The sequence below is a fragment of the Lepidochelys olivacea genome (assembly GCF_965140295.1).
Source record: "Lepidochelys olivacea isolate rLepOli2 genome assembly, chromosome: 4".
In the NCBI taxonomy this organism is placed as follows: Eukaryota; Metazoa; Chordata; order Testudines; family Cheloniidae; genus Lepidochelys; species Lepidochelys olivacea.
Genome location: NC_140414.1, coordinates 97,928,076 through 97,954,550, shown reverse-complemented (window position 1 = coordinate 97,954,550; position 26,475 = coordinate 97,928,076). Strand labels below are relative to the sequence as shown.

General features: G+C 42.4%; 1 protein-coding gene across 6 annotated transcripts in view; it reads left to right on the top strand.

Annotated features, from left to right (window-relative positions):
* DCUN1D4 (defective in cullin neddylation 1 domain containing 4) overlaps positions 1-26,475 on the top strand; it is a 73,586-nt gene that overhangs the window by 27,850 nt on the left and 19,261 nt on the right. For 2 of the 6 annotated variants that reach the window (XM_084626297.1, XM_084626296.1), the window contains 3 exons: positions 242-281; positions 10,834-10,948; positions 25,153-25,244. In XM_084626297.1, coding sequence (XP_084482423.1) covers positions 242-281; positions 10,834-10,948; positions 25,153-25,244 — 247 coding nt within the window. Of the gene's footprint in view, positions 1-241; positions 282-9,431; positions 9,517-10,833; positions 10,949-25,152; positions 25,245-26,475 lie in introns of those variants that run through there. The other 4 variants (XM_084626298.1, XM_084626299.1, XM_084626300.1 and 1 more) reach the window with 3 other exon arrangements.

The following is a 26,475-nucleotide window of genomic DNA, read 5'->3' as shown; positions in this document are numbered from 1 at the left end:
ATTCCTCACCTGGAAAATTTCAACTCATAAGGGTAATGCTTCAGAAAATTAAGAACTGAAAACTGGGTTAGAATGGAAACCATTGTGCAGCCTCAGCTGTTGCAGTTGCTAGTGCTTCTGTGATAAAGAAAATTATTTGGAGTACTATATCAAGTGATAGTTGAAAACACTGTTATAGAGCTTTATATTATAAAGGATACCATATCCCTTAACTGCATTGATGAAAATGTCTTACTTACAGAATCTGACAGAAGACGTTGGTCAAGACGATCACCAGACAGGTACTTGATAATTACTTAATTGAAATATACTGTAGGAATTTAAGCATGCATTCTAAAAGAAAACTAACTAAAATGATTAGTTCTAATATGTTAAATGGCTAAAAGGGGGATATCTACTAGAAAATAATAAAAACAGTTTGTTTTCAAAAGCAGTGTGTGGAAAAACAGCTGTGTTTCTAATTTCTCCAACTGTGAATGGTTGCTGTATGTCTCAATGACATCTGCCATTTTACTGCAACTTCATAACAGGAATTTGCTAGACCAGTATTGCTCAAATGCGCCCACCGTGGCTGCATGTGGTCCCCAGGGGTTTTTCTTGCGGCCACGGCCTCCTGGGTGATGATTGCGGGGGTGGTGGGGCGAGCAGCAGTCCCTCCCTTGGGGCAGCTAGCAGGGTTTGAGCCTTGTCCCCTCTGGAGACACAAACACTGAAGGGTCAAGCAGCAAGTGAGTTCCTCACCTTCCTGGGGGTGGTGGAGTCAGGCTTCGGTCCTGGGATGGCGGGAGGCAGGCTCCAGCTACAGGGCTTCAGACTCCATCTCCAGGCTCTGGGATCTGTCTCTGGGCTCAAGGCTTCAGGCTCTGTCTGCCAGCTGCACAGTGGTGGGCTCCAGCCCTGGCCATGTGGCAGTGGGCTCTGGCCCCAGGCTCACCCCCTGCCATCACCCCAGCCCCTGCTATTATACCAATAAAATAAAAACCAGCAGGATCTTATTAAAGGGAAAAAGGCAAAATACCACATTTATTGTGAATACAGAAAGAATCATAGTAAGCAGTTAGTTATAGCTATAACATTCCATTCAATCTCATATTTATTCACACATTCATACAAACACACACACACCCACACCCACACACACAGGTTCTGCAAGGTTGTTATCATAGTTACCAGCCTTAGAGTTGCTCATGCCAAGCCACTGGCCGGGTGGCCTGGACATGAGGAGGGAGCAGGGCCTTGTCAGATGCTCATCTGATGCTCCTGGAAGTTGGTTTGCAGAATCAGACCCCAAAGTTCTCACTTTTTAGAGTCTATTTTTATAGGAATTTCTTCCTATGGCAGTCTATGGGAATTGCTTCATCATGCTGTTGCTGAATCAATCAGCAGATAGCACATTCCTGATGGCTCCGTGCTCCAAGATGTTATCTTGTTCTTTGGTTCTCCCATTCTTGAGGCTTTTGGGTGGATTCCAATCTGCCCTCTGGGGGTCCTCTGGTTATTTCCACTGGACGCCTTCTTCAGCCAATGGACACTGGATTCTTAGGCTGGCACCTCCCTGATCATTCAGTTATTATCCACACCAAGCATCCATCCACATAAATCCTCTGTCTCTATTTTAATCACAATTGTTAATACAACAAAAGGGCGGGGAGTCTCTGAGTGCTGTTTCTGTTGTTAGAGTATTGCTTTGAGTCTCTCTCTCTGTGAATTGCTTTGAGAACAGACTCTGTCTTAGAATGTACTAACACAATTAGCAGCTTGCAAGTTTCACACATAGAGGGAGAGAAACAGTACCAAAAACCAAGAGACCTCTTAATTAGTAATACCCTGGAATTTAAACTATGGGGAATCAAACTCATTTGTGATTTTAATACAGAACTTCTTTAATATGATCCAACACTGCTGCCTCCCCCAGGTCTTCATTCATTCCCTCTAACACCTTTGGCCCCTCTGCCTCCCTACCCACCTCACCATTCAGGGCTTAATTTGTATCCTGGCATGCCAGGACTGGGTAAGTCTGCTGTGAAAAGTGATATTTGTATGTTTGTTAATATCACTTTTCACAGCAGACTAAGGCTATGTCTACACTAGCACTTTCATCAGTCGGTGTGAACAAAACACCCCCGACCAACAAAAGTTTCACAGACAGAAGCACTGGTGTGGACAGCGGTATGTTGGCGGGAGACGCTCTCCTGCCAGCATAGCTACCACCACTCATTGAGGGTGGTTTAATTATGCCACTAGGAGAGCTTCTCACACTGGCATAGAGCAGCTACACAGGAGACCTTACAGCGGCACAGCTGCAGCAGTACAACTGTAAGGCCTTTAGTGTAGACTTAGCCTTAGTAGCTAGTTGGGAAGCTGTGAAAAGTGATATTAACATACAAGTATCACTTTTCACAGCAGCAGACTTACTACCCAGCAAGTCTTAAAAAAAAAAAAAAAGGCAACCAAAAAAGCAAAAGAAAAAACAACAAAAAAGACAAGAAGAAAAGGAGTATTTGTGGCAACTTAGAGACTAACCAATTTATTTGAGCATGAGCTTTCGTGAGCTACAGCTCACTTCATCGATGAAAGCTCATGCTCAGATAAATTGGTTAGTCTCTAAGGTGCCACAAGTACTCCTTTTCTTTTTGCGAATACAGACTAACACGGCTGTTACTCTGAAAAAAGACAAGAACATGCAAAGCACCTTATTTGTATTTCTAGTCTGTTTAGGTCCAGTAAAGAATAGAAACAACTGTACATTATTTTATTATTGCAAAAAACCCTACATAAATCAATTACAATGATTTGGACATGTATATGTGCATATTTATTCGTTTTTCCTAAAGTTAATTAAGTATTTTAGGAAAAATTGTCAGAGCTGCCACCAGCAAGAGTTGGTGGCTGCACTCTGAAGCTGCTAAAAATTTTGTTGTGAGCACCCCTGTGCTAGTCTCTATCTGTACACGACTCTCGCTTCTGGGATATAGGTTCTGAGCACAAGACTAGCAGAATCCCCCTTGCTGTTAAGGTGTTTGGACTCTTGTGAGCTGTAGTGGGAATAGAGCACAACTCAGGCCCCCGCTGGCCATTATGTGGTACCCCTTACTGCACTTCAGACACTCCATAAGCTTTTTCTTGACTGGGAATGAGGAAGGAATCTTGCTTACAGAGACCTGAACCTCTCTCTTTGTTATTTGAGTTCTTTTCCATATTCCAGTGATATTTGATGGGTACCATTTTTTGGTTCTAACCCTGTCTTCTAACTGGGTCCAGCAGAGTTCTTTGAATTCATGAGCCCTTTGTTTTGAAGGCCTGGTATAGTTGTGACGTTGTTCTCTGTTAACTAGCACCAACGTTTTCTTACGTGGCTTGATGTCTTACAGTTTTTGGTGCCTGCATTAGTGCTTGTTTCTATTGAGCTGGTGCTGTCTTTGATACACAGTCCCTTTCTCTTTAATTTTAGGTATGGTATCTAAAGAGGATCATTTAGTGGCCTCACACGTTGATCATGTAGTAGAACAGTGCCTTAAGACTGACCATGTTTGTTATGTTATCTGCTTCAGAAGTGTTAGTTCTGTTTGCAGATGTCATCTTGAGCACTGAAGAAAAGTAGGGAGTGCCTGTAAATTCTCGAGACACCCCAGGAAGATTCTTGTAAGTCCAGTGTATGGTCAACATTGAGCAATTAAAAAGGGAAACTCTTGAAGCTCAGGGCTGAGTTGGCCAGGTCTGCTGAGTGCTAAGATTCAGAGCAGACCTGTCTTCCACCCTCTCTGGTAAGCCTAGTGGGATCGCTTCACCACTGAAGTGCCTTGTACCATCAGCAGAGAAGGGCTTCACAAGATGTTGTCTCCTGAATGCATTCAGGGCCTTGGCATTTGAAGTTGTTGATACCTAGCTGTGGTTCATCAGATTAAATGAAGCCTCTGTACGAGAGGCTGAGGCAGGTGATGTTGAGGAATCAGAAGCTTCCCAGTGTGCATATGACAAAACCCATAACTCCATCTCCACATTGAGGTCTCAGGATTTCCTCCTCCTGTATCCATTTGCTGGAAGTGGAAATGGGTAGGTTGATTTCAGGTATTGGAGTATGCTCTGTAATTTGGCCTGGTCGCTCCTGGTCCTTTATATGGCTGGTGAGAAGTCCACAGTACCTATTTTGAGGTAATTATCTTGCTCTGCATCATCAAGGGTAGGAACTCTGCATGCATTTGGAACTTTTCTTCCTCCCAGGCTAGCACTTGTATCTCGAGAGTCAGTATAGTAAACTCAAGCCTCAATGCTACTGCTGCTTTTGTGGTGGGGATTTGTGCGCAGCCAGGGTTAGTCCTGCCAGTGTCACTTATGACACTCCAGGTTTCCTTGTCGCCTACATAGTTCCAGCCATTTGAGTTGGGGCAGGCTGAGAATTAAAGTGGTGAGAGCTGTTATTTGAACCCATGTTAGCTAGAGGAGTCTTCTGCTTCAAAATACACATCCACTATGAGGAACATGATAATAGAGAAATCCTACCTTTATCGTTTCTCACAGAAACTGTCCAAAACAGCTGATTTTGAGTTAAAATCAGGCTAGAAGTCTACAAGGGTTACTTCTGTGTGGTAGATGGGCCAGTAATTTCTATCCAATAGATTTGCTGTGCTTTTGCATCCTGTTCTGGGTGTGTTGGTGGAAAAAGGTTAGGTAGATCCCTTGCTTTAAAGACTGGGAAGGATATGCAATTGAGAGAGTGTTTGTTCTCTGGAGATGAAGTGTACATGTAAGGAGCTATTTTGGCCTTTCAGGAGCTAGTTAAAGGTTACCAGTGTATGTGGCCCCATGTTGTCAGATTCTTAGGGTTTTAGGCACTTCTGAAACATCCTGTTTAAAGAGGCTTCTAAAAATCTAGTGAAAACTCTTTTTGAACTACTCTGTTCCTGTGAGTGTAAGTTTGGATGGAAAGTCACTTTCCTGGTGGCAGTGACTGCAGCTGAGAGAGTTTCAGGGCGTAATGACTTGATTTACCTTATCCCAAATTGCATAAGGCTATAATTGGTGCTGTGAACTCCTCTGACATACCACTCTTAGGTGAAGTTTGAGGTGACCTTAATGAGTTTCACCCATCAAAATTCTCCCATGCTGGCATGCCCATTCTGGAGAGAAGATCCTTCTTTACAATATGCTTAATTAACCCAAGAATCTTTTGACTCTTTGGAGTAAACAAAGCCCTTAAGTCCATTCAACTTTTGGTTTCTTTTGAGACCAGTCTACTGGGCATTGCTTTTACTAAGTGGACCCTGTCCTTAGGATGGAGTGATTTAAAATCCCTTGATTTATTTTTTGCAACCATTGGTTGTGGCTTTGTAAAACTATTTGGAAATCTTTCACTGTAGTAGTTTTAGATTAACATTTGTAATGAACCAAGTACTTTTCTTAATGCCACTGCAGATGGGAAGTTTTTTATTTGAAATTTACAAATCTGATATAGACAAAAACCAAAATACTGAAAATTAATATTTGCAGGATCAGGGCCGTAAGCAGGTACGTAACTCTACTCACATGAATAACTTCAGAGAGACTACATTGTGCTTAAAGTTAAGCATGTGCACAACTGTGTGCAGCCTCAGGGGTTAAAATTGGATTTTTATTAGGAACTTTTCTCTTAGTGGCATAACACCATTGTTGCTGCAAAACTAAATTACTTCAGTGTTAACAATGAAAAGTTATTTAGAGGTTCAGTATATTAACAAAGTTATTGTGAATTATTTTATATACACAAATTGTTCAAATTTTTCAAAAGTAGGAGCCTAAAGTTATACGCCTAAGGATGGAATTTGCAAAAGCACCAGAATGATTTGGGGCCCTAAGTCCCATTGAATTTAAACTGCAAACCCTAACTAGGAGAGTGTGACCTGACTGAAGCATTTTAGCTTTCATGATATATACAATTGGAAGATAGTATTGATTGCAAAGATAGCATAGGCTTTTTGCTTATCAATTTCATGAGTTTGTGGTGGTTTTCATAGTAAGGACATTAATGAGATCCCGGACTTGTCTCTTTCAGCATAGATGAATATTAACTGTGAAAGTACTTTAGTTGAATAAGTCTGTAAAATCTGAAATTATACTGGTAATTAAGTTGAAGTACATAATCACTTTAGCAATTTAGGACTCCAAGATGCAAAGAAAGTAAACTAGCAGTGTGTTGTTTTAATTTAAGCTATGTTTTAAAATCAAGATTTTTATCCACTCTCTCTAAATGAATGTGAGTGTACATTTTGTATTATGATTTCGCTCTCCTAAAACTAGATGACAAATGCACAAAGTTTCCTTGATCAAAGGCAAAGCTATATCACTCCCCATATTAGCAATGGGTCTGTTGCAGGCACCTGTAAAACAACAATATTATTTTGTCCCCACACACTCTTATTGCTTGAATTTGACCTCCTGAAATGAATCTGCAGGGGTCTGAAACTTTTCTGGAGCGTGGAATCCAATGTAGGGAAGTCCAAACTCTCTCCTTCCAAAACATAACACACCTTGCTTGTTATCAGCATTGGCATTAGTTTTGTTATTATTGCTCACTGGAGCTTTGCATTTATTTTATTTTTGAACATCCCTCAAGTTGCTTGATCTCCATGAGTGTAGGGATTTGCCCAGATGTTATCTCTGGAGAAAGTAAAAATTATATATCTGTAATTCTGCTTTTCTGAAGACATCCTTTGCAGATTCTCCTTTGCTTGCCCACTTTCGCTTGGTTCAAAGGTTTACCACTCTCATTTTTTTATCTCATATCTTGTTTTTCATTGTTTACTGGGGTGTGTTTTAGATGCGAGGTTGATCATCTTTAGTTGGCTTTTTTTTCCCCTGGGAACTTTTATCTCCTGCACAGGTGAAGGAACTGAAGGAAATATTTGGCAAGCAACATTAATAGTTGGCTGTTCTTGGGTGGTGATGGTACATGACAGACATTTGTGGTATCTTCCTTGCAAATGTTACCTTTAAGTGTCAAAAGCCATTAAGAACTGCCAGCCTTGATCAGTTTTTAACTCTCAGGGAAAGTTTTTCTGGGACAGCCTTCTAATGGTGGGGAGGAAAGAGGCAAACAACCTAACTAGTGTTAAAATGGAGCTGGATATGTTTATGAACAGAATCATATGATGGGGTTGCCTGTGATAGCAAGGACTCAGACTCGATGACCTAGGAGGTCTTTTCCTATGTTCAAGATGATATTTGCAGAGAAGCAGTTATATGTAACAAAATTTTCTGTCAATCTCAAGCAACTCCTATTGAAGACAGTGGGAGTTATGTGTACACATTTGTAGGTGATCAGACCTGTAACTGATTATTAGTCAGGAAAAGTTGGAGATAGAAATTACCTTAAAATAAAATAATCTCCTAGAAAAATCTGTACAAAAAATATTCATATTAAATCAATACTGAGCTAACAAGCCTGTTAGAACTTGCCTTTAAAGAACTGACAAGCTTTACATTCAGATGGGCACACAACATAGCTATATCTTGTTTCCTTGTGAATTTTCATTACAAAGAAGTATTTAATAACAGCTGTGTAAATGTATCATTTTTAAAATAAATGATACTTCTGTATTGTGGTTTGTTAGTTTGTAGGTCATCATTTGGCAATTAAAAGTGCAACAAAAGATTTAATTAGAATGGAAACAGTAAGATCATAAATAAACAACATACGCAGTATGTGAAGACTTAAACTTCTTGGAACAATATTTGAAAATATATTCCTCTTTCAGGTATCTGTCGGTCTTACTTGCTTTCTTTTTTTAAAAAATAGTTACTTTATAACTTCTGTGCCCTCTACTGTTCTTCCCTTTCACTCAGTGGCTATAAATCTGAATATAGACAAATTCAAAATAGGAATAAGGTGCTAAATTTTAAGTTAGGGTAATAAGCTATTGGAACAGTTTATCTGGGATATGATAGTTATGGACTTGATGCAGGAATTCTTGAGTTAAATTCTTTGGTCTCTTTTATTCAGGAGGTCTGACAAGATGACCATAATGGTCCATTCAGGCCTAGAAACCTATGAATTATAACAATACATAGTATTCTCCCCTCCTTCCATTGCAGGACCAGTATTATCTCGCTTCTCCTGCCCCAAGCATCCACATTCTGAAAAGTAACTTATTGAATTTTGGCAAAGAGTCCTGTGGCACCTTGTAGACTAACAGATGTATTGGAGCATAAGCTTTCATGGGTGAATACTCACTTTGTCAGATGCATGTAATGGAAGTTTCCAGAGGCAGGTATAAATATGCAAGCAAGAATCAGGCTAGGGATAACGAGGTTAGTTCAATCAGGGAGGATGAGGCCCTCTTCTAGCAGTTGAAGTGTGAACACCAAGGGAGGAGAAACTGCTTTTGTAGTTGGCTAGCCAGTCACAGTCTTTGTTTAATCCTGATTATTGAATTTTGCAATCTCTACAGTTGCTTTGGCAATTTACTAGGAACCCACAGCCCCTCCCTGTGTTTCATATAAATGTATATATTTTATATCAAACCCAAATGCCTTTAGTCATATTTCTATGTTTATTTTTATATATAGTAATTGTTGCCTGAGTGACCTAGAAATGAAAAATCCACAATTGATCACCTTTGCCTTTAAGCTACAGTTAGAGGGGAAGGAATGGCCATGGGCTGTATTTAGTACTAGCATGTATTTTGGGCAGTCACATTAAAATTTAGGGGTACCCTAGAACCCATACTCCATTTACTAAGTTGTTTTGTACTGCTCTAGTGTGTGAGTGGTGGAGTCCGTAAATCTGCGCCTCTTGTCCTTCTCTAAACAGCTGGTCAGTCCTGCTATCACCTTAAGACTTTCAGTTTGTGCAAGTCTTTATCTGTCTATTGACTTGCTGACAAAATCTCTAGAAACTTGACTTAAAAGGCCATAAAAAAATTATAGCCACTATAATTTGTAGGCATTTCAAGATTGTGTACATGAAATTCAGCAGATATCTTTATATGGACCTATCACTAATAAGATGACATAGTTTCTTTAATCCATTTTGTATTATGCATACTGAAGTATATTTTGGAGCATTTGACTCAGTTTAAAGGTATGTTGCTCTTCTCAAATAGCTGTTACTAGGGCTCTTATCTTTTGCCTCACAACACCAGCAATGTACGGCTTGGAGTTCTTATGGCTTAACTAGCTCCTTAATGTATATTTTAAGTCTGAGACAGTAATTTTACAGTATTTTAGAGCTCTTTTTAAAAAAAAAGAGTAAAGTAATTTATTATTTTGGAAGCCTTCCTGAGAGCATGTTTAATATTTGCAGCATACCTTCTCTTGTCCCTTTCTTTCAATATTACCTTCTATTTTTCTTGTCTTTTGTGTGGTTTTCTTTCTTGTTTTTTCCTAACCCATTACCTGTATATATTTCCATAGATGAGATTTTTTGTTTTTACCTCTTCCCACTTTGCACTCCTCTCCAGCATAGGCTTGACCAGTCAGTACTTTCCTGAATAAAAAAGATACATGAATGCTGGGGGTTTGAAGAAGACTTGAACATCACAGGTAGGTAGTGTTAGGGAGAATTCCTGAAATGGAGAGAACTACCTTGTTCCTCTCTAAAACAATGTGGATGGGAGGGCAAGACCAAAAATGGATAATAGGTACGAGAGTACTATCAGCTAAACCAAAATTAGTTTGAACACCATACTCTGTACTTAATAGCACAAAAAATTATACATCTGAAGCTATCATGTGTAAGAATGTATGTGCAAAATCTAATAACTTCATAGGATTTATTGTTTGTATCTCAGTTGTGCATCTGAACTTCCTTACTTATATTGCTTTCAGAACACTTGGGAGAGATTTTCAATGGCACAGAAGGCAGTTAAGCACCAAACTCCATTGCCGTTTAATGAGAGTTGAGCAACTACCTTCAACCTGTGCCATTGTAATATCTAAAAATGTAAAGTTTTATGGTTGGATTTTCTGAAGCCTCAAGCAGTGAAACATATTTAGAGGATTATATGGGGTTTTAATATATTAAGAATTATCTTGGATGCTATAGGAGCTACACAGAAGGTGAATTAAAGACTAACTATGAAGACTACCCTGTTCTGTAGTTCTTTGCAATTACCTTAACTTGGCTTCTTTGCCTTTTCTTACCCTTAGCCTTCTCTCCATTTCCTTTTTAAGTTATCTGCATACTATTCAGAGCTGTGCTGACTCTTCCAGCTGGTCTTCATCCTGTGTTTTATACACAACTTCTTTAGGGTTCTGTGCTGTGGTCGTTATTTCTAATTAAGGAGGGTTGGATAAAACTCTGTCTCTGGGATCAGTCGTCTTTGCTCCCAAGAGAGTCAAAGCAAAGTGACAAAGGTGCTCCCTCCCAATAGCTGTTGAGTATGCCTCTCCCTGTAGAGCACTTCCTGTTCTTCTTGGGCCAAGAAATTGGGTTAAGAAATCAAACAAGGGTGTCTATTAGAAGTATTGTGCTCTAATCACTGGGCCAGCCCTTTATTTTGACAAGTGATGGGCAAACCTCAAAAGTTCTGGTTTGGATAAGTAAGTAAAAGGTAGGATGCTTCCTGAGACTCTAAAGCAGATTGTAGCCCTTATTTATACTAGACAGATTGAAAATAGTACAAGAGACTGGTCTTTGCTCCTGTAGTATTTTTCAGTGCTTTCAGTCTTCACAGAAACCAGGAAGTAGAGTGGCACATAAAAATGGGTGGTGTTTTATTTTGAAAGGAGATGGGGGAATTTTGTTTAACTTCGAAATTTCAGTTCTTTTATTTGAGTCAATTCACCAGTCTCTAATTTTTGAGGAAAATGCACTGTCCTGAAACTATTTTTATTCCTTGTTTTTAATACCCTCCATAGGAAGTCTCCGATCTTGCAGTTCATCGGACTGCTTTAGCAAAGTGATGCCTCCAAGGAAAAAGAGGAGACCTGCAGCCGGAGATGATTTATCTGCTAAGAAAAGTAGACATGATGGGTATGTCATCTTAATGTGAGCTAAGAATGATGAAATAACATTATTGATGAATAGTTAGGGTGATCATCCACTTATGAAATGGTAAAAATGGCACTAACTGTGGAATTCTGTGCCTCAATGAGGAAGGATGGCTTTGTGATTATGACACTAGATTGGGACTCAAGATCTGAGTTCAATTCCTGGTTTTGCTATAGACTTCTTGTGTGACCTTGGGAAAGGTAGGTTAATTTCTGTGCTCCAGTTTCCCAAATGTAAAAATGGGCAGAATACTTCCGTTGTCTTGCCTGTTTAAACTAAGAACTTTTGAGGGTGTGTGTGCATAGTAGCTAGACAATGGGGCTTGTGCTATGAAGCTCTACTGTATAATAAGTGGCTCAAAAAGCAAATGCACCCATAATAAGTGTCCTCAAATGTAAAAATTATTTTAGCAACAATAATTCCATCTCTGGACCAGGGAGACTGGTTCTTGGCTCTTGACCTACAAGATGCTAACTTTCATATCATAATTCCACCATCCCACAGGAAGTTTCTGAGATTCACCTTGGGTCAAGACCATTTTCAATACAAGGTGCTTTCCATTTGGCCTATCGTCCACACCCGGAGTGTTCTCAAAGGTCCTATCTATGGTAGCAGCCCATCTTTGCAAATCAGGGATCGTGATACATCCATATCTAGACAGCTGTCTACTCAGGGCAGAATCCTTTGATGATGCCCTGTTAGCTGCGCAAAAGACTATAGATCAGTGGTCCCCAAACTTTTGAGGGTCATGTCCTCCCTTGCCACTGTCTGTGCCTCCTCCGGGGCCAGGAGCAGGACCGCAACTTGGGGTGGGGGTGGAGACAGAGGTAAGGGGGCTAGGGCTGGAGCAGAGTTTGGAGCGGGGCTGGATGGCATTCTCTCCCTGCCCCCAGTGGGGGCTGGCCTGGGTCCAGCTGTGGCCCCAGAATGTTCTTCTGTGCCCCCCAGGGGACTGCACAGTTTGGGGACCTCTGCTATAAATGTATTCATGCAGTTGAGACTACAACTGAATGCTCAAAAATAGACTGACTCTAGTGTAACAGCTAGAATTCATAGGAGCCTCTCTCAGTGTGGTAAAGACCAATGTTTTCCTCCTATTACACAGATTCAACACCCTAACCATCTTAATCAACCATTCAGATCAGTCCCCAGACCTTGGCCAGAAATTGCCTCAAATACTCGGTCACAGGGCAGCAGACCTTTGTGATAAGTCACATAAGGCTCCACATGCGTTGCTTTCTGGCATGGCTCAAAATGGTACACACACCAAACAGACAGATTGAACAAACTACTGTCAATGCCCTTGATAGCCAGAGACTCTCAAAAGGTGGAAAGATCTGCAGAAGGGGTCTGCATAGGGGTCCCCTTCACGCAGCCACCTCCAGTGTTGATACAGACAGACACATCTTTACTGGACTGAGGAATTTACCAAGACAATCACATGGTTCAAGGCAAATGGTCCCCCTTAGAATCAACACTACATATCAACCTATTAGAGCTCAGAGCAGTCAGAAATGCTTGCCTACCATTTGATGAAGGCAAACATGAAAGTCACGGCAGGCTACATAGCATGTATATTCTACTTAAACTGCCAGGGAGGAGCGAGATCACCATCCGTTTGCGCAGAAGCAGAGACACTATGGAACTGGTGCATTCGGCAGAGCATCATATCATCGGCCTACCTGCTGGGTGTGGAGAATACCACTGTGGACACCCTCAGCAGAACATTCTCGCAGAAACATGAATGGGAAATGGACCCTGTTCTCTACAATTAATTTTGGCATTGTGGAGTCCCAAAAATTTACTTATTTGCCATGTCCCAAAACAAAAAATGCTTTCAGTACTGCTCCAAACCTCGTCTGGGATACCATTCACTAAGAGATGCCTTTTTCTTTCACTGGGACACAGGTCTCCTTTATGGCTTTTCTCCCCATTCCTCTCGTATCGAAGGTCCTGCTCAAGATAAGAAAGAGTAAAAGTAATTCTCATAGTTCCCACGTGACCAAGACAAACATGGTTCTCCTACCTTACTCAGTTAGTGGTGTGCCTACCAATCATTCTTCACCTCCTCTCTCAGAACGCCGGACAGATCCGCCATCCAAACTTACAGGTTCTCCAATTCTAGGCATGGCTCCTTGATGGTTCATAGAGATGACCTGTTCAGAAAATGTGAAAGAGGTGCTATTACATAGTAGAATAATAACTCCTCAACATATATGCAGAAATAGAAAAGATTCCAAACTTGGTGTAACTCAAAACACATTACCTCCACATCCTCTCCCCTCCCACTAGTACTAGACTAAATCCTGATCTAAAAAAAGTCAGAATTATCTCTAAGTTCAGTAAAGATACAGCTCACAGCCATAACCGCCTTTCATTATAAGAGACTGCTTTTCCATTTTCACTCATCCTGCAATCAAAAGATTCCTCAAGGGTATGGGTAACCTCTTCCCACAAATCAGACATCCTACACCAACATGGGACCTTAACCTGGTCTCAAGTTCCTCACAACGCCTCTTTTTGAACCCATGGCTACATGCTGACTTATACATCTGTCTATGAAAACAGCATACCTCGTAGCCATCACCTCGGCTCGGGGAAATAGGGGCTGTAATGGCACACTCACCCCCTCTCAATTTTTTGTTGTTTTAGGGATAAGGTCACACTGAGAGCACATCTCAAACTTTCTCTCGAAAGTATCCTCTGACTTCCATATAAACCAACTTACTCTCCTCCCAACCTTCTTCCCAAAACTACACTGTGACAGAGAAGCAATGTTATATATTTGCTATCAGGATTGCTTTGGCATTCTATTTGGACAGAACAAAAACTTAAGAAAATCTCCTAAACTATTCCTTTTGATTGTAGAGAAGTCTAAAGGAACCTCACTCTCAAAACAAAGATGGGTATCGAACTGCATTACCTACTGCTATCGTACCTGCAATCTTCAGCCTCCATCTGAAGTTTGAACTCATACCATGAGATCTGTTTCCACTTCTGTAGTCTTCATCAAAAATGTTCCCATCACAGAAATAGGCATAGCAGCACCTTGGGCATCTGGTCATACTTTTGCGGAACGTTATGCGATCACCCATGACTCAGCATCCGATGCCATATTTTGCTCCACAGTATTATCATCAGTACTAGACTTGACTCTGAAGTCCAACTCCTCCATCGGGGTACTGCTCTAGAGTCACCTACAGTGGAGCACCCATAGGCATTAGGGATATAAATATTGTTTTAAAAAGTACCCATTAAAACTATTAAAATTATATTGGTTAACCATTTAATTGTTAAAGTTCACAATCTACCTCGTATATATTATCTTTGTCAAGTGTCTTTACTAACAAAAACAGACAGTCTTATGTGTAAACCCACTTTTTCCAATGTCCTGCAACTTCATTAAGTTGAAAATGCTGATACATTCTTTTCAGCTTTATAAATAGTTCACTCAACAAAGATAAAAACAATGTGTAAATTTGCAGGAACTAACTGTAGCAACTTCTTACATAATATCCTCAAATATTAGTAATGCCTTTAAAAATTATTGGAAAAAGTCACTTTTCAGAGGCCGCTTTGTTTAACTTTTTACATAATATCCCGGAGCCATCCAAAAAACACAAAGTCTGATTAGGAAAAAAAAGGTTTCATAGTCTGTTCACATGAATCAAATTTAAAAAATGCTACATTTCAACTTTATATATAAATCATGTTATAGTGTGCTTCAGTCTTTTCAGTTGGTAATTAGCCCTCCCCCTAAGGATTGCTGTGTTGCTAATTTCTGATGCTGGTAATTTGTTAAGTGTGAAAGATAAATAATTTAGCAATAGCTGGAATTCAATAAACTTGCTGCTGATAAATTTCTATGTAGATCCATTACTTTCCTGGAGACTTTAAAACAGACTTCGTAGAAGCAGTGAGAAATTGAAGGCTCATAGGTAGCAGGTTATTTATAACTTTATTTTGGACAGTTCAATTCTCTGGTTGAGGAATATGTGCCTCTAATGCTTTCACTGTTTCTAATGGCTGAAAACAGTGGCAGAAAACTTCCTATAGTGCAGTGGTCCCCAAACTGTGGGGTGCACCTGGGCCAACCCCCACGGGGGTGGGGAGGGAGCACCGCCCAGCTCAGCTTTGGCTCCAGCTCTTCCTTCCCAGTTGCAGCTCTACTCTGCCCCCTGCTCCTCGCCCAGCCCAGCTCTGCCCTTATTCCTTCTCTGCCCCCGGCCAGCTCCACTTCTAGCCCCAGCTCCTCCCCCACCCCCAGTTTCACCCCCCAGCTCTGCCTTGAGCCCAAGCTCTTCTGCTGAGGAAGCCTTGGCTGTGCAGTAATGGAGGGAGGGGTGCGGACACATTCCATTAGAGGTAAGTGGGAGCACGACAGGAAAAGTTTGGGCACCACTGCTATAGCGTGACTCTGCAGAAGCAATATTTTTGTAGCACTACAGTTAAGTCACCTTACTTTCTTCAGATGTGCGTCTATGGATTGTACTGCAAGTTGTGTGCAAGTGGATATTTTTGACTAGCTGTGTCCATCAAAATTACACGTGCATCCTGGGCCGCCTCATGCTCCCATATGAGGGCAGAAAGGGTTCCATGGCTGTAACCCTCACTCAGTTCCTTCTTGCTGCAAGTAGCAGTGAGACGGAACCTGGCAAGTATTCATGCCATTAGTTTTTAGCTCAGGCTACATGTTTTTGAAATCTTCAGAACCATTTCTTATCTCCTGTTTGGACCGCTGTGAACTGATCGCCAGTCACCTGTACAGGGCTTTTCAAATGGCAGATTCAAAACCTGCCGTTTTCAAGCCCTGTCATCCTGTGATGGGCAAAGCCCCATGAAGGATGGGCAGAGTACAGGTGTCTCTTGTGCCTGGGGGAAGCATTCCAAGATGAGTCTTGGAATGCTTTATTCCTCATGTGGACTTGCAAGTAATAAGATGCAAAGCTGAAACTCTACCTTTTGGAACAATCCATGAAGGTCTCATGAGAGTCAGAGGAAACAAAGTCCAGAATCCTATTAATGGACAAACCAACATCATCTCGTGTCCCACTGAGCAGACAGGCAACACCTAAGGTTTCTGTGAAGATGGTGCTGAGGAAAGACCCAGCACCAGCATTGACTCTGGCACCAGCATGTTAGGTGTCTAAGGCAAGCTCGGAAAGGGTGGCACCGAGCACTGAGGAAGAAGATCAAGAAGGAGTTCCATGTCCTCCCACAGGAAGAGACATACTGAAAAGTCTCTGGAGAAAAGTCCTCCAAGCCCACCCCGCCCCCGCCCAGTGTTGAGGGATGGAGAGAGAGAGGGGACAGATTGTGATGCAGCAGACTCTACCAGCACTTTCCTGGCACCACCAGTGCTCCCCTCATTATTGTTCATGAGGATGAGGGTCAGGCAGGACGGTCATCAAGACATCTTCTGGCACTAGTACAGACTCTGATACGGAATGCACTTTGTATATTGGTGCTCCCCCTGTAGGGGGTCTACTCCTCACTGTCGCAGGGGTGTACATATTCCCTGTCACTGAGCAGAGAATCTTCCCCTCTGAGGTCTGATCAGCACCACCAAGATACCTATGGGCTTCTGCTTAATGGCCCCATCCATCCCTGGCCCATCTACACTGGCATTGGTCCAGCCAGCAATCTGCAAGTTATCTGTACTCATGTTATGTCACCATGGCCCTATGGGCAGTACTGAGGCCTTCTTTCACACGTATTGAAGAGCTGGTCTCAAGCAGTGGGGAAGAAAAAGGTCTCCTTCCCCAGTGGCATCTGTGGCCAGACCCAGGATCCCATAATATCAAGAGGTGTTGGATCCAGGGGCTGAGCAACATCAGTCTTGCCTCCAAAGGATCTCTTCTTGTCATCCCAGATGAAGTGTCTTCTGGAATGGTACTGACACTCGCACTGGATGACTCAAAAGCGTTCAGGAGCTCCTTATGAAGATTGCCGAGATTGAGACTTGGGTCATTTCAGATAAGTTCCACAAGCTGTTTGACCTCCTGTCAGTTTCTGGTTGAGCGAGGATCTCCCTCCCCATTAATGAGGGACTACTAGACTAGAGCTAAAGCCCCGTGGCAGATGCCAGCCATTATAAACACCAATGATTAAACAAGTTGAATAGGGCTACCACCATAGTTCTGTCTAAGGTACATGCCTGGGTGGCTGTGCACAAGAGACTGAAGGGCCATGCACTTAATTAGTGGTGTCGCACAGGCATTCCTCCACTAATTAGGTTCCTCCTGGACAGGATATGGAAGGTTAGGTGGTGGGGAAGTAGGGGGTGAGGAGTTTGGGGCATCTCGACTCCCAGCTGGGCTTTGGTGGCCAGGAGAGCAGAGTCAGACTCTCTCAGCAGCCCCAGCTGGGCTGCAGCTGCTGGGGAGAAACAGTACTTTCTCCCAGCCCCAGGCTGGGCTGTGGGGAGTAGGCTGCACGGGGATAGATGGGGAGTGTAGCGAGACGATGTTCACTGGTGCAGCACTTCCTGCTGGTTGTCTCAGGAATTAGCTCTTCCAGCCTGGAGCGCCCTCTGCAGGCCAGTGTCTCGCCTGCCACTAGGACCCATGTCCCTGCCGGACACCGATGCCCCTTTACCTTGGGGTACTACCCCCTGGCAGTACCTCCACACTCTGGGTCTCCCCTCCACAGGGAACCCCCAACCCTCTATCCCCTCCTTGCCTCAGTGGCTACTGCCAGTCACCCTCTAGCCTCCACTCACTGGAGCAGACTGCAGTCTGTAAACCACTCATCATCGGCAAGGGGGTTGGACCAGCTGCCTCTGCCTATTCCCAGGCTACACCTCTGTAGCCCCAGTACCTTTCCTGGCCTTTAGCAAGGCTTGCAGCCTGGGGGTTTTCCTAGGCTAGAACTCCATAGCTCCTCTGGCCTTCCCCCAACCCTACCCTATTCCAGACACCCTTTCCTCCCAGGCAGCTAATCCTTCTCTCTCAGAAGCTAGAGAGAGAGTCTGCTTGAGCTCCTGGCTCACAGCCCTTTTATAGGGCCTGCTGTGGCCTGATTGGGGCATGGCCCCAGCTGTGGCTGCCTCCCCAATCAGCCTAGCCTTTTCTGTCAGCCCCAGCCCTCTCCAAGCTCTGGCTTTAACCCTTTCTGAGCTGGAGTGGGGTGACTACCCCGCTACAGGGAGAATAGAGGGTGGAGAATTTGGGGTGTCCCCTCCCAGCCCCAGCTGCGCTGCAGCTGCCAGGGAGAGACAGGACTTTTTCCCAGCCCCAGGCTGGGCTGGCAGGAGCAGGCTGCATGAGGTGGTGGTGGAGGGGCTGGGGGGTCGGAGGGGAAAGCAGGCTGCATGGGGGGCAGGGTGCCAAGATTTCAAGCGGATTGCTGGCATTTTGGGGATGTGGCTACATGGCAGGTGGGGTGCTGGGGAGACTCCATTGTCTGATTAATGCATCAGAGCACAGTCAGTCCAAGCACATCTTTCCTTTTCTTGTTGTTACTATGAGACTGGGGTGAGGACGGAAATGTATTAATTACCAACTAATTATTGATATAATTGCAAGATCTGAAATATGCCAGGAATAATGTGGCTTCACCCCTGCTATTTTCCACTGTTAGAATTATAGAGCAAACACAAAACAGTGAATCCTCTGCAGTTCCAGACCAAAATATTTTTCACCTAGTATCAGCAGGGAGAGATGAAGAGCTTACTTTTGGCCATGTTGAGTTTCAGTTGACAGCTGGTGGACATCTGCTGTGAGATGTTAGAAAGACTGGGCTAAGATTTAGTTTGATTGGAGGGAGACAGATCCCCTTGGGCTTGAGTAGTTGTGGCGACAGCTCCCAGCGCTCTAAAAAAACCACTTTCACAAGGGGAGTAGCTGGGAGCACTGTCTATACTGGCATGTTACAGTGCTGAAATTTGCTGCGCTCAGGGGGTATTTTTTCACACTCTTGAGCAAGAAAGTTGCAGCGCTGTAAAGTGCCAGTGTAGACAAGCCCTTAGATACTGATCCTGCAAACAATTATGAATGTGGAGAGCTCCCATGTATAGGCATTCACAGGATTGGGGCTTTAGTGAATGAATACTGGAGCAAAAACATGCGGAAAGGCCTAGCTCATGACATTTGCATGGTTACATTTCAAACAGAGTTTACATAGGTGTTAATGGCTTAAGGTAAAAAAGAAAAACATTCTTTTAACAACAGTTCTTTTGGAGTGTTGTAAATATCTGAAAACTGATCTTAATGATTTTTTTAAGAATATCCTGTGTTACTAATTAATACACAGTAAATTGTTAAAACTGGAAGAACTTTACTATGAATGCTGTTTATTAGTTTGGCCTTTCAGTTAGAGTTGGATTTCAGATAGGTGATTTCCATTAAGTTTTAGAATTTGTTTGGGGAGAGGTATTGGAAACCATGAAGGCCAGATCTTCGCTATCTAGTATAGTTCTGGCTCTTCAGAGTACTCCCTTTGACTCATAAGTAGCAAGCACTAGGTGTGGTGCTAGGTGTTTTGTAGGATGAAGACCTTATTTGCAAGATCTTTGAAGCAGGGATCTGTCTGTGAACTCTGAAGCCGCGTGTTAATGTGCTCCATGGCTTCTACTCTTGAGTTTTTGAGTTGGTCTCACACACACACACAAAATGTGAAACCATGAGAACTTTGCCTGTTTCTACAGGGCTCTGTTGCACTTGCACAGCGTGGGTCGTAAACACTACTTTAAAATACCCATAACCAACCACTTGATGTTTTACTTCCCTTCATAGTTTCAATGTTGTCACTTGTTTGTTTGTGGTTTTGCTTGCTGTCTGTGTTGCTTTATTACTTATTTTTACTGTTCTATGTATGTGCAGTATTAATCAAATTAAGAGTATAAGCCTAAGTGAATGCCTTTTACTCTCCTTTCCAGTATCAAAAAATATTGTATTAATATTTGTGATGAGAGCATGACTGTTTCTAGTTGACTCATAGATTTGTTTAGCATCTTAAAGCTGAGCTATGTGTGCAGATAATATGCATGCAAGAGGGATAGTTTTGTGTACTACAAAAGTCCGTAGCATGCTAGTGTTTTGGTAGATGCTTCATTTTTTGAGAGCAGCTTTCCCTGAAGATTTAGTGGTCTATGGTAGGAGTAGGTTATTAAATTGGGCTCTGGTGCATATTTTTTATCATCATCATCACTCCCATAACCGCATTGGTCATTGGGACACCATCATTGATGAGCAATCAACCAATTGTCTCCACCCCTGATGATTGCGTGTCAGTGCTTGAGTCTCCGTGAAGTCCATTTCTGTCTACTCTTTTATGTTGTCAATCCATCTTTTCTTCTGTCTACCTCTTCTTCTCTTCCCCTGTACTGTCACCATATGATGAGCATATTTTTTATGCTTTACGTAATACCCATGCCTTTGTTTTATTTATATAGCTGTTTTCAGTATACCACATTTTGGTGTGTTTACTAGCTTGAGTTGTTAGAAAGGATGATAAAATACATGTACTCGAAGGGCAGTGTTAATTTTATTTTTATTTGATTTCATATTAAATAAACATCTTAAGCAGTACACCTTGTTAATTATTCTTTGTTTTAATATTCTTGCTTCTTCTTCCATACCTATGAACTGTTTAAAAATATATATTATATCTGTTTTTTGTTTGTGGTGGACATCTGCACATTACCTCAATATTAGTGCTGCACATAACAAAATCCATTCCTCATGTGGATGGAAAAAATTAGCAGGAACGTTGGATACCACTTCCCCATATGGGGTTTGAGTACTTAACACTCACCGCAACCTAGGCGCTTTAGTTGTATCAGCCAAACAAGAAAATTTGAGATTGAACAAAAGTACCCAGAAGGACAAAGACCCCAAATGCCTCAGCCTGTTTGGGAGGAAATTGTATTCCTTAGCTTTGCTACAAATAATGGTGGGTAATTGCCAGGCACTGCTGGCCAAATATGACTGGTTGACACTCTTCTTTGCAAAGCTGCTTCATGACAGCAGAGAGTAGCTTAAGGCTATAATTAAGACATTTTAGACAGGTCTACGGCCACCACAGTAACCATGCACAATGCATTGTGACTTCAAGTTTTGGACATCCTGAGAGCGGTGTAGGTCATGATTGAGGACTCAGAGCTGTTTAGGGAGAAGACAGTGGTATGCACATGCTGAAGGACTCCAGAGATACTCTAGGGTATCTACATGCTCTAGGGACTTACACACTTTCTCTGTAATTCAAACAGTATCATCCACAGCTACAGCCCAGACACAGTGCACACTGTCTTACCACCACTGTGATGGAATATCATGACAAAAAGAGCCCAAGATATGAGATTACCAGTGTTTCTCTTCCTCGGCAATGACACTGCATCTTCAACACATCAACAGAGTTGATGAGGTGGTTGAGAGCTGCAGCAGACTCAATCCAGAGAGCACACCCTTCAGAAGCCCCTTCACTCCTTTATGCCGAGCACGTGTTGTCTTGATATCAGACAGACAGGTGTTTAGGCCTGGTCTGCATGCAAAGGTTTGCCAGCATAGATGTGTTGGCTAGGCGTGTGGAGAAAAAATCACACCCCTTCTGGCATAGCTATGTCAGCTAAATCTGTGGTGTAGCTGCAACTATGCTAACAGGAGAATGCTTCTGTCGGTTTAGCTAATGTCATTAAGGGATGTGGTGTAGCTATGCCAGCAGAATTTCTCCTTCTGCTGGTTTATGCAGCATCTACAGTAGGGGGACTCTGCAAGCATAGCTATACTGGCCAGTGCTCTGTAGCAGTGGTTCTCAACCTTATTTACCTTCATGGGTTGCATATGCAGCTCTCTGTGTGTTATGTGGGCCTCATCTACACAATATATATATTACCTGTATGGCCCTGAGGATATCACATGGGCTGCAGCTGTGTGCTGATTGGGCTGCAAATGGCCCGTGGGCCGCAGATTGAGAACCACTGCCCAAAGCTCTAGGACCAAGCTGCCTTACCCAGTCTTTTACAGAGAAAAGGTGGTGATGAAGCTACATACCAGTCATCCCAAAGATGGCTTTGGAAATCTACATGAACCAATCCATCACCATACCTGTCTTCTCTCTTGGCGTTGAATGCAGCTTTGTGAAGAAGAAGCTGCATACTTTCAACGTCTCCAGAGTCTTGCTCTATTACCTCAACAGGACTGCCTTTCTGTCCCTGCCTCCTTGTGGCCATATTTAACGCCTTGAAAGGCCAAGCTATCTTTTTGCAGAGAATCTCGAAGTGGATCATACTGCATCATTGGCTGGTGAGTCTCTTCCTCCAAATCTCAAGGCACATTCCACCAGGGCACAGGCAGCACTGTCGGCCTGCTTCAGAAATGTCCCAGACTCTGAGATCTGCAAGGCAGCTACATGGAGTCACCTCCTGACTTTTGTTAAATGTTATGCACTTGACATGGCAGCTAGGTCAGATTGCAAGTTTGGGAGAGCAGTCCTTCGGTGTGTTTTATATAGTTGGAACTCCTGACTCCCACCGTCTAGGGGGATACTGATTGCCAGTTACCTACAGTGGGATTCATATTGACACAGGCTGAAAGGTAGAGTGGTTGTTTACCTTACAGTAACGGTAGTTCTTTGAGATGTTGTACTCGTGGATCCCATGACCTGCCCTCCATCCCCACTTTTCGGAGCCCTCAGCAACACGGGCTTTGAATTGCAAGGAAACTGTGGGAGCATGATGTTCCCTCCATTCCTCCCCCCATTTTGCTCTTGTGTGGGAGCATGAGGAGGCATAGGGTGCATGTGTTTCCCTAACGGACACTTTTAATCAAACAAAAAAAGTACTTGCACCTACAGTGGGATACACACTGACAACAACATCTCCCAAACTCCTTATCTCCCTCCCATAAAAACCCTAGTTACCCTAGTGTAACTAACTGTTCTATTTTAGCACTTGTGATGGCTTTCCTGTGTTACCAGTAATAGAAATTCATGATACTCTTGTTTTGCTGCTGAACAAATACAGTAAAGGTAGAGACACTTCAAATGTTTCTATATTTCTCTACTCAAAGGCCTCAGCCCTCTTCTAGAGAGTTTCTGTTTAGGAGGCAACAAAGTTAGTTGTGTCCTTGGCTGTGGGCTTTCTGCAGAAATTGCCATTATTGTAGGTATTGTTACAAGGGCAGTTCAGGAACTTAACTGAGACCACCAGCTCTGTTAGGAGTGCTAGTGATAATGTAGGATTCAGGCCTGTATATTCACATGAGATAAAATTTTGGGTCTTGTTTGCCTGTTTGATTTTTGATACACCTATATCCTTACTAATATGTGTGAACAAAGACACTGTGTGTTGCTTCTGCCTAAGCCAGGTGGGTTTGTTACTATAATGGAAACAGATAAGAACAGTTAAAGTGTTATTGTGGATGGTGGGAGTGTATTAGGTGAGCATACACAGGAAGGCTGGCTTGCTGGCTCCTCTCTCAAGCCAAGGTCAAGCCACCAGTTAAGAGGGGCAAGGAGGCTTGGTGGGGAGGCATAAGACACACTAAGAGCCAAAGAAAAGCCTGGCTTGGCCAGTATACAACCTCACTCCATATCCTTCCCATGGGATACAAAAGAGGTGGGATGAAGACCCCAGACTCATGATCCTCCAAAATGGAACATGACCATAAGTTGTAAGAGGTGGGACCAGGGGTGTGCATTGCAGGTATATATGGGGCTGCTGAGGAGGAGGAGGGGGGAATAGGAAACAGGGACACAGGCAAAGGCTCTGCGGTGTCAGAGCTGGGAACAGGGACATGGGTAAAAGCTCTGTGGCATCAGAGCTGGGAATGTAACACTGGGAAACAGACTCTGCCAGTGTGTAGAGCTATGGGTATGCTTGCTTGAAACTAACCCCAATAAATATTGTGTTGCTTGCAATTCGGACTTCTGGTTTTCTGCTTTCTGTCTGTGTGACAAGAACCAGGGGTGGGCATAGGCTCTGTTTCCTTCAGGCCCAGAGGGTGCTGAACCCCCATCTCTGCCCCAGGTCCCGCCTCTACCCGCCCTCTTTCCCCCAAGCCTCCACCCACATCTTCCTGCCCTTGCTCTGCCCCAGGCACCATTCCACCCCTTCTCCCATCTCCCTGCCCCATCTCTTCCTGCCCAGTTCCCCCTCACTCCTGAGCGTGCCCCATCACCGCTCCTCCCCCCCTTCCTCCCAGAACCTCCTTCATGCCCCACTAATTGCGGGAGACGGTAAGCGTTGGGGGAGAGGGGGAGGAGTTGATCTGTGGGGGCTGCTGGCGGGCAGAGCTGGCTGCCAGTGGGTTCTAAAGCACCCACTAATTTCTGTTGGTGGGTGCTCCAGCCCTGGAGCTCCCATGGAGTCGGCGTCTGTGGGTGTGAAGGGAAAGTCCTCTAACAAACTCTCATATCATTTGGTCACCCTGCAGGTTTTTTGGTGACCACTGTCAGCCTGAGCTGGATTTTAAACCAATGATCTGTAGATGAAGGTCTGAAGAACTCATTACAGTTCCTTGAGCCATCTAGTCAATGTTGCTGAAAAAGTTCCAAACTTTGAAAAAGCGAGCTTTATTTATGCATTCAATATTTCTAATATTTAGTTTTATGGTACTTATTCTGTTAAGCAGTTGTGTAAATAAGTGGATATATGAGGGCAAGATGTTGAGTAAAATGCTAAAGATTAAGTAGGGCTTCTGATTTTAACTGGTAAACACCAATAAAACACTGCTGATGCTGGAAAAGAAAAGCAAACAAACTGGTGTTTATGCAGTAAACCTGGAAATGGTTACTTGTATTTAAGGGCTTGTCTACATGGATCAGTAAGGCACACTGTGGGCATGTGATTTCTAAAGCACACTCATATGTTGCGCATTAACTGGTCTGTGTAGCCCCTGCTGATGTGCATTAAAACTTCCCTAGTGTGCTGGTTGAAACAGTATTATGTTAGTGTGCTAAATAACATTACAGGGAGATTACTCATGACAGTATATACTATTATAATGAGTAATGTGTATAATATACATTACTCATTGCAGTATATACAAATTTTTGGACAGCTACATAAAGCTCAAAAATAGACTCCCCCCAAATGAAATTAATAAACCCTAAAAAACAGAAGCCCTAAGTTTAAACTATCCATATTAGGAAAATGATATTGCCATTTGTATTGGCTAACTGTATCTTGACTACAAAGCTCTTTTTTAAAATGTAAATTACTTATTAATTATGTTCTCCATTTTTAGCATGTATAGAAAATATGATTCAACTAGAATAAAGACAGAGGAAGAAGTCTTTTCAAGTAAAAGATGCTTAGAATGGTTCTATGAGTATGCAGGTAAGCTGATATGTACCAATGCCTAACCCTGACAACTGTCTAAACTTGTATTGAAATTTAAAGACATTATTAAATGAGATTTTTCCTAGAAATTTCAATCTAATACAGAGATTTCTTGGTAAAGCAAAGAGTTTTAAAAATAATCCTTGAATAAAAAAGACTCCTGTTTATAGACAGATACCAAAGAACTCAAGATGTGCCAGTGTCTGAAAGAATAATTACCACACTGAAGACAATATTTTCCCCAAACAAGAAACGTTTCAAATGCAGATAATGTATCACTATTTTGGTTTTAAGTTACAGAGAATTAAAAATAAATTAGTAACTGTACATTAAACAAAATAAAGCTTTAATTGTGGTTTATTGCTAAATTCTATACCAGAATTTATTGCTAATATCTGTACATTAAATTATGTTTCCAACTGAAGTTTGTTGAACTCATTGATTTAGAGTTCTGGCCCCTTACAATTGAGAAGTGTAGACATCTGGTGACATGGGCCCCATTTTAAAAGGGTTAGGAGGTTAGCCATATTTAATTTTCACTTTAAATTTGGTTCCAGTTCTAAGCAGAAAATGGAACTGATTCCTGAGATCACATTTCCCCAAGGAGTCTTTCCTTAGAATTATTGTTCAACATTAAGCACGAGGGTATATTTTTGTCTCGTTCTCACTATTGTATATTGAACAGGACTTGACTTGGCAATTTCTTCTAGGACCACCTATTATGATATACTTCATCTTCTGACAACATACAGGCAGTGACCTGCTAATTTTGCAGAATAGTACACAAAACTCTCCTAAAGGAAGCTATTTGCAAAGGGAGAAAATAATTCTATAGTACAGTACTGTAAAGAACACTGAAGGGGAAACTGAATAGCTGGTAGATAGAGAAATGGGGACCTTGGGTAGTTTCTCTGAAAGCATACCTAGAACTTTAGGGAGTAAATGACGTAGTCTTCTTTTTGCAGCGGCTGGTTTGGATGCATGATATTAAATGCTCTCATCTCCATTCCTTTTTGGCATCTGTACAGCTAATAAATTATCACTTAATTTTTGGTGGTGATGCTATTAAAGCAAAACATGATTTATATGAACCAAACTAGTCTGAGGTCTTTGTGTCTGGCAGGTTCGGAGAAGAGAGACAGACAAGGGATAGAGAGAGAGAAAAAGGCGGGCACCCTATTGCCAGATTCTGTGCCTTTCTTGATGGCTGTGTGGATTTTCTATTCTT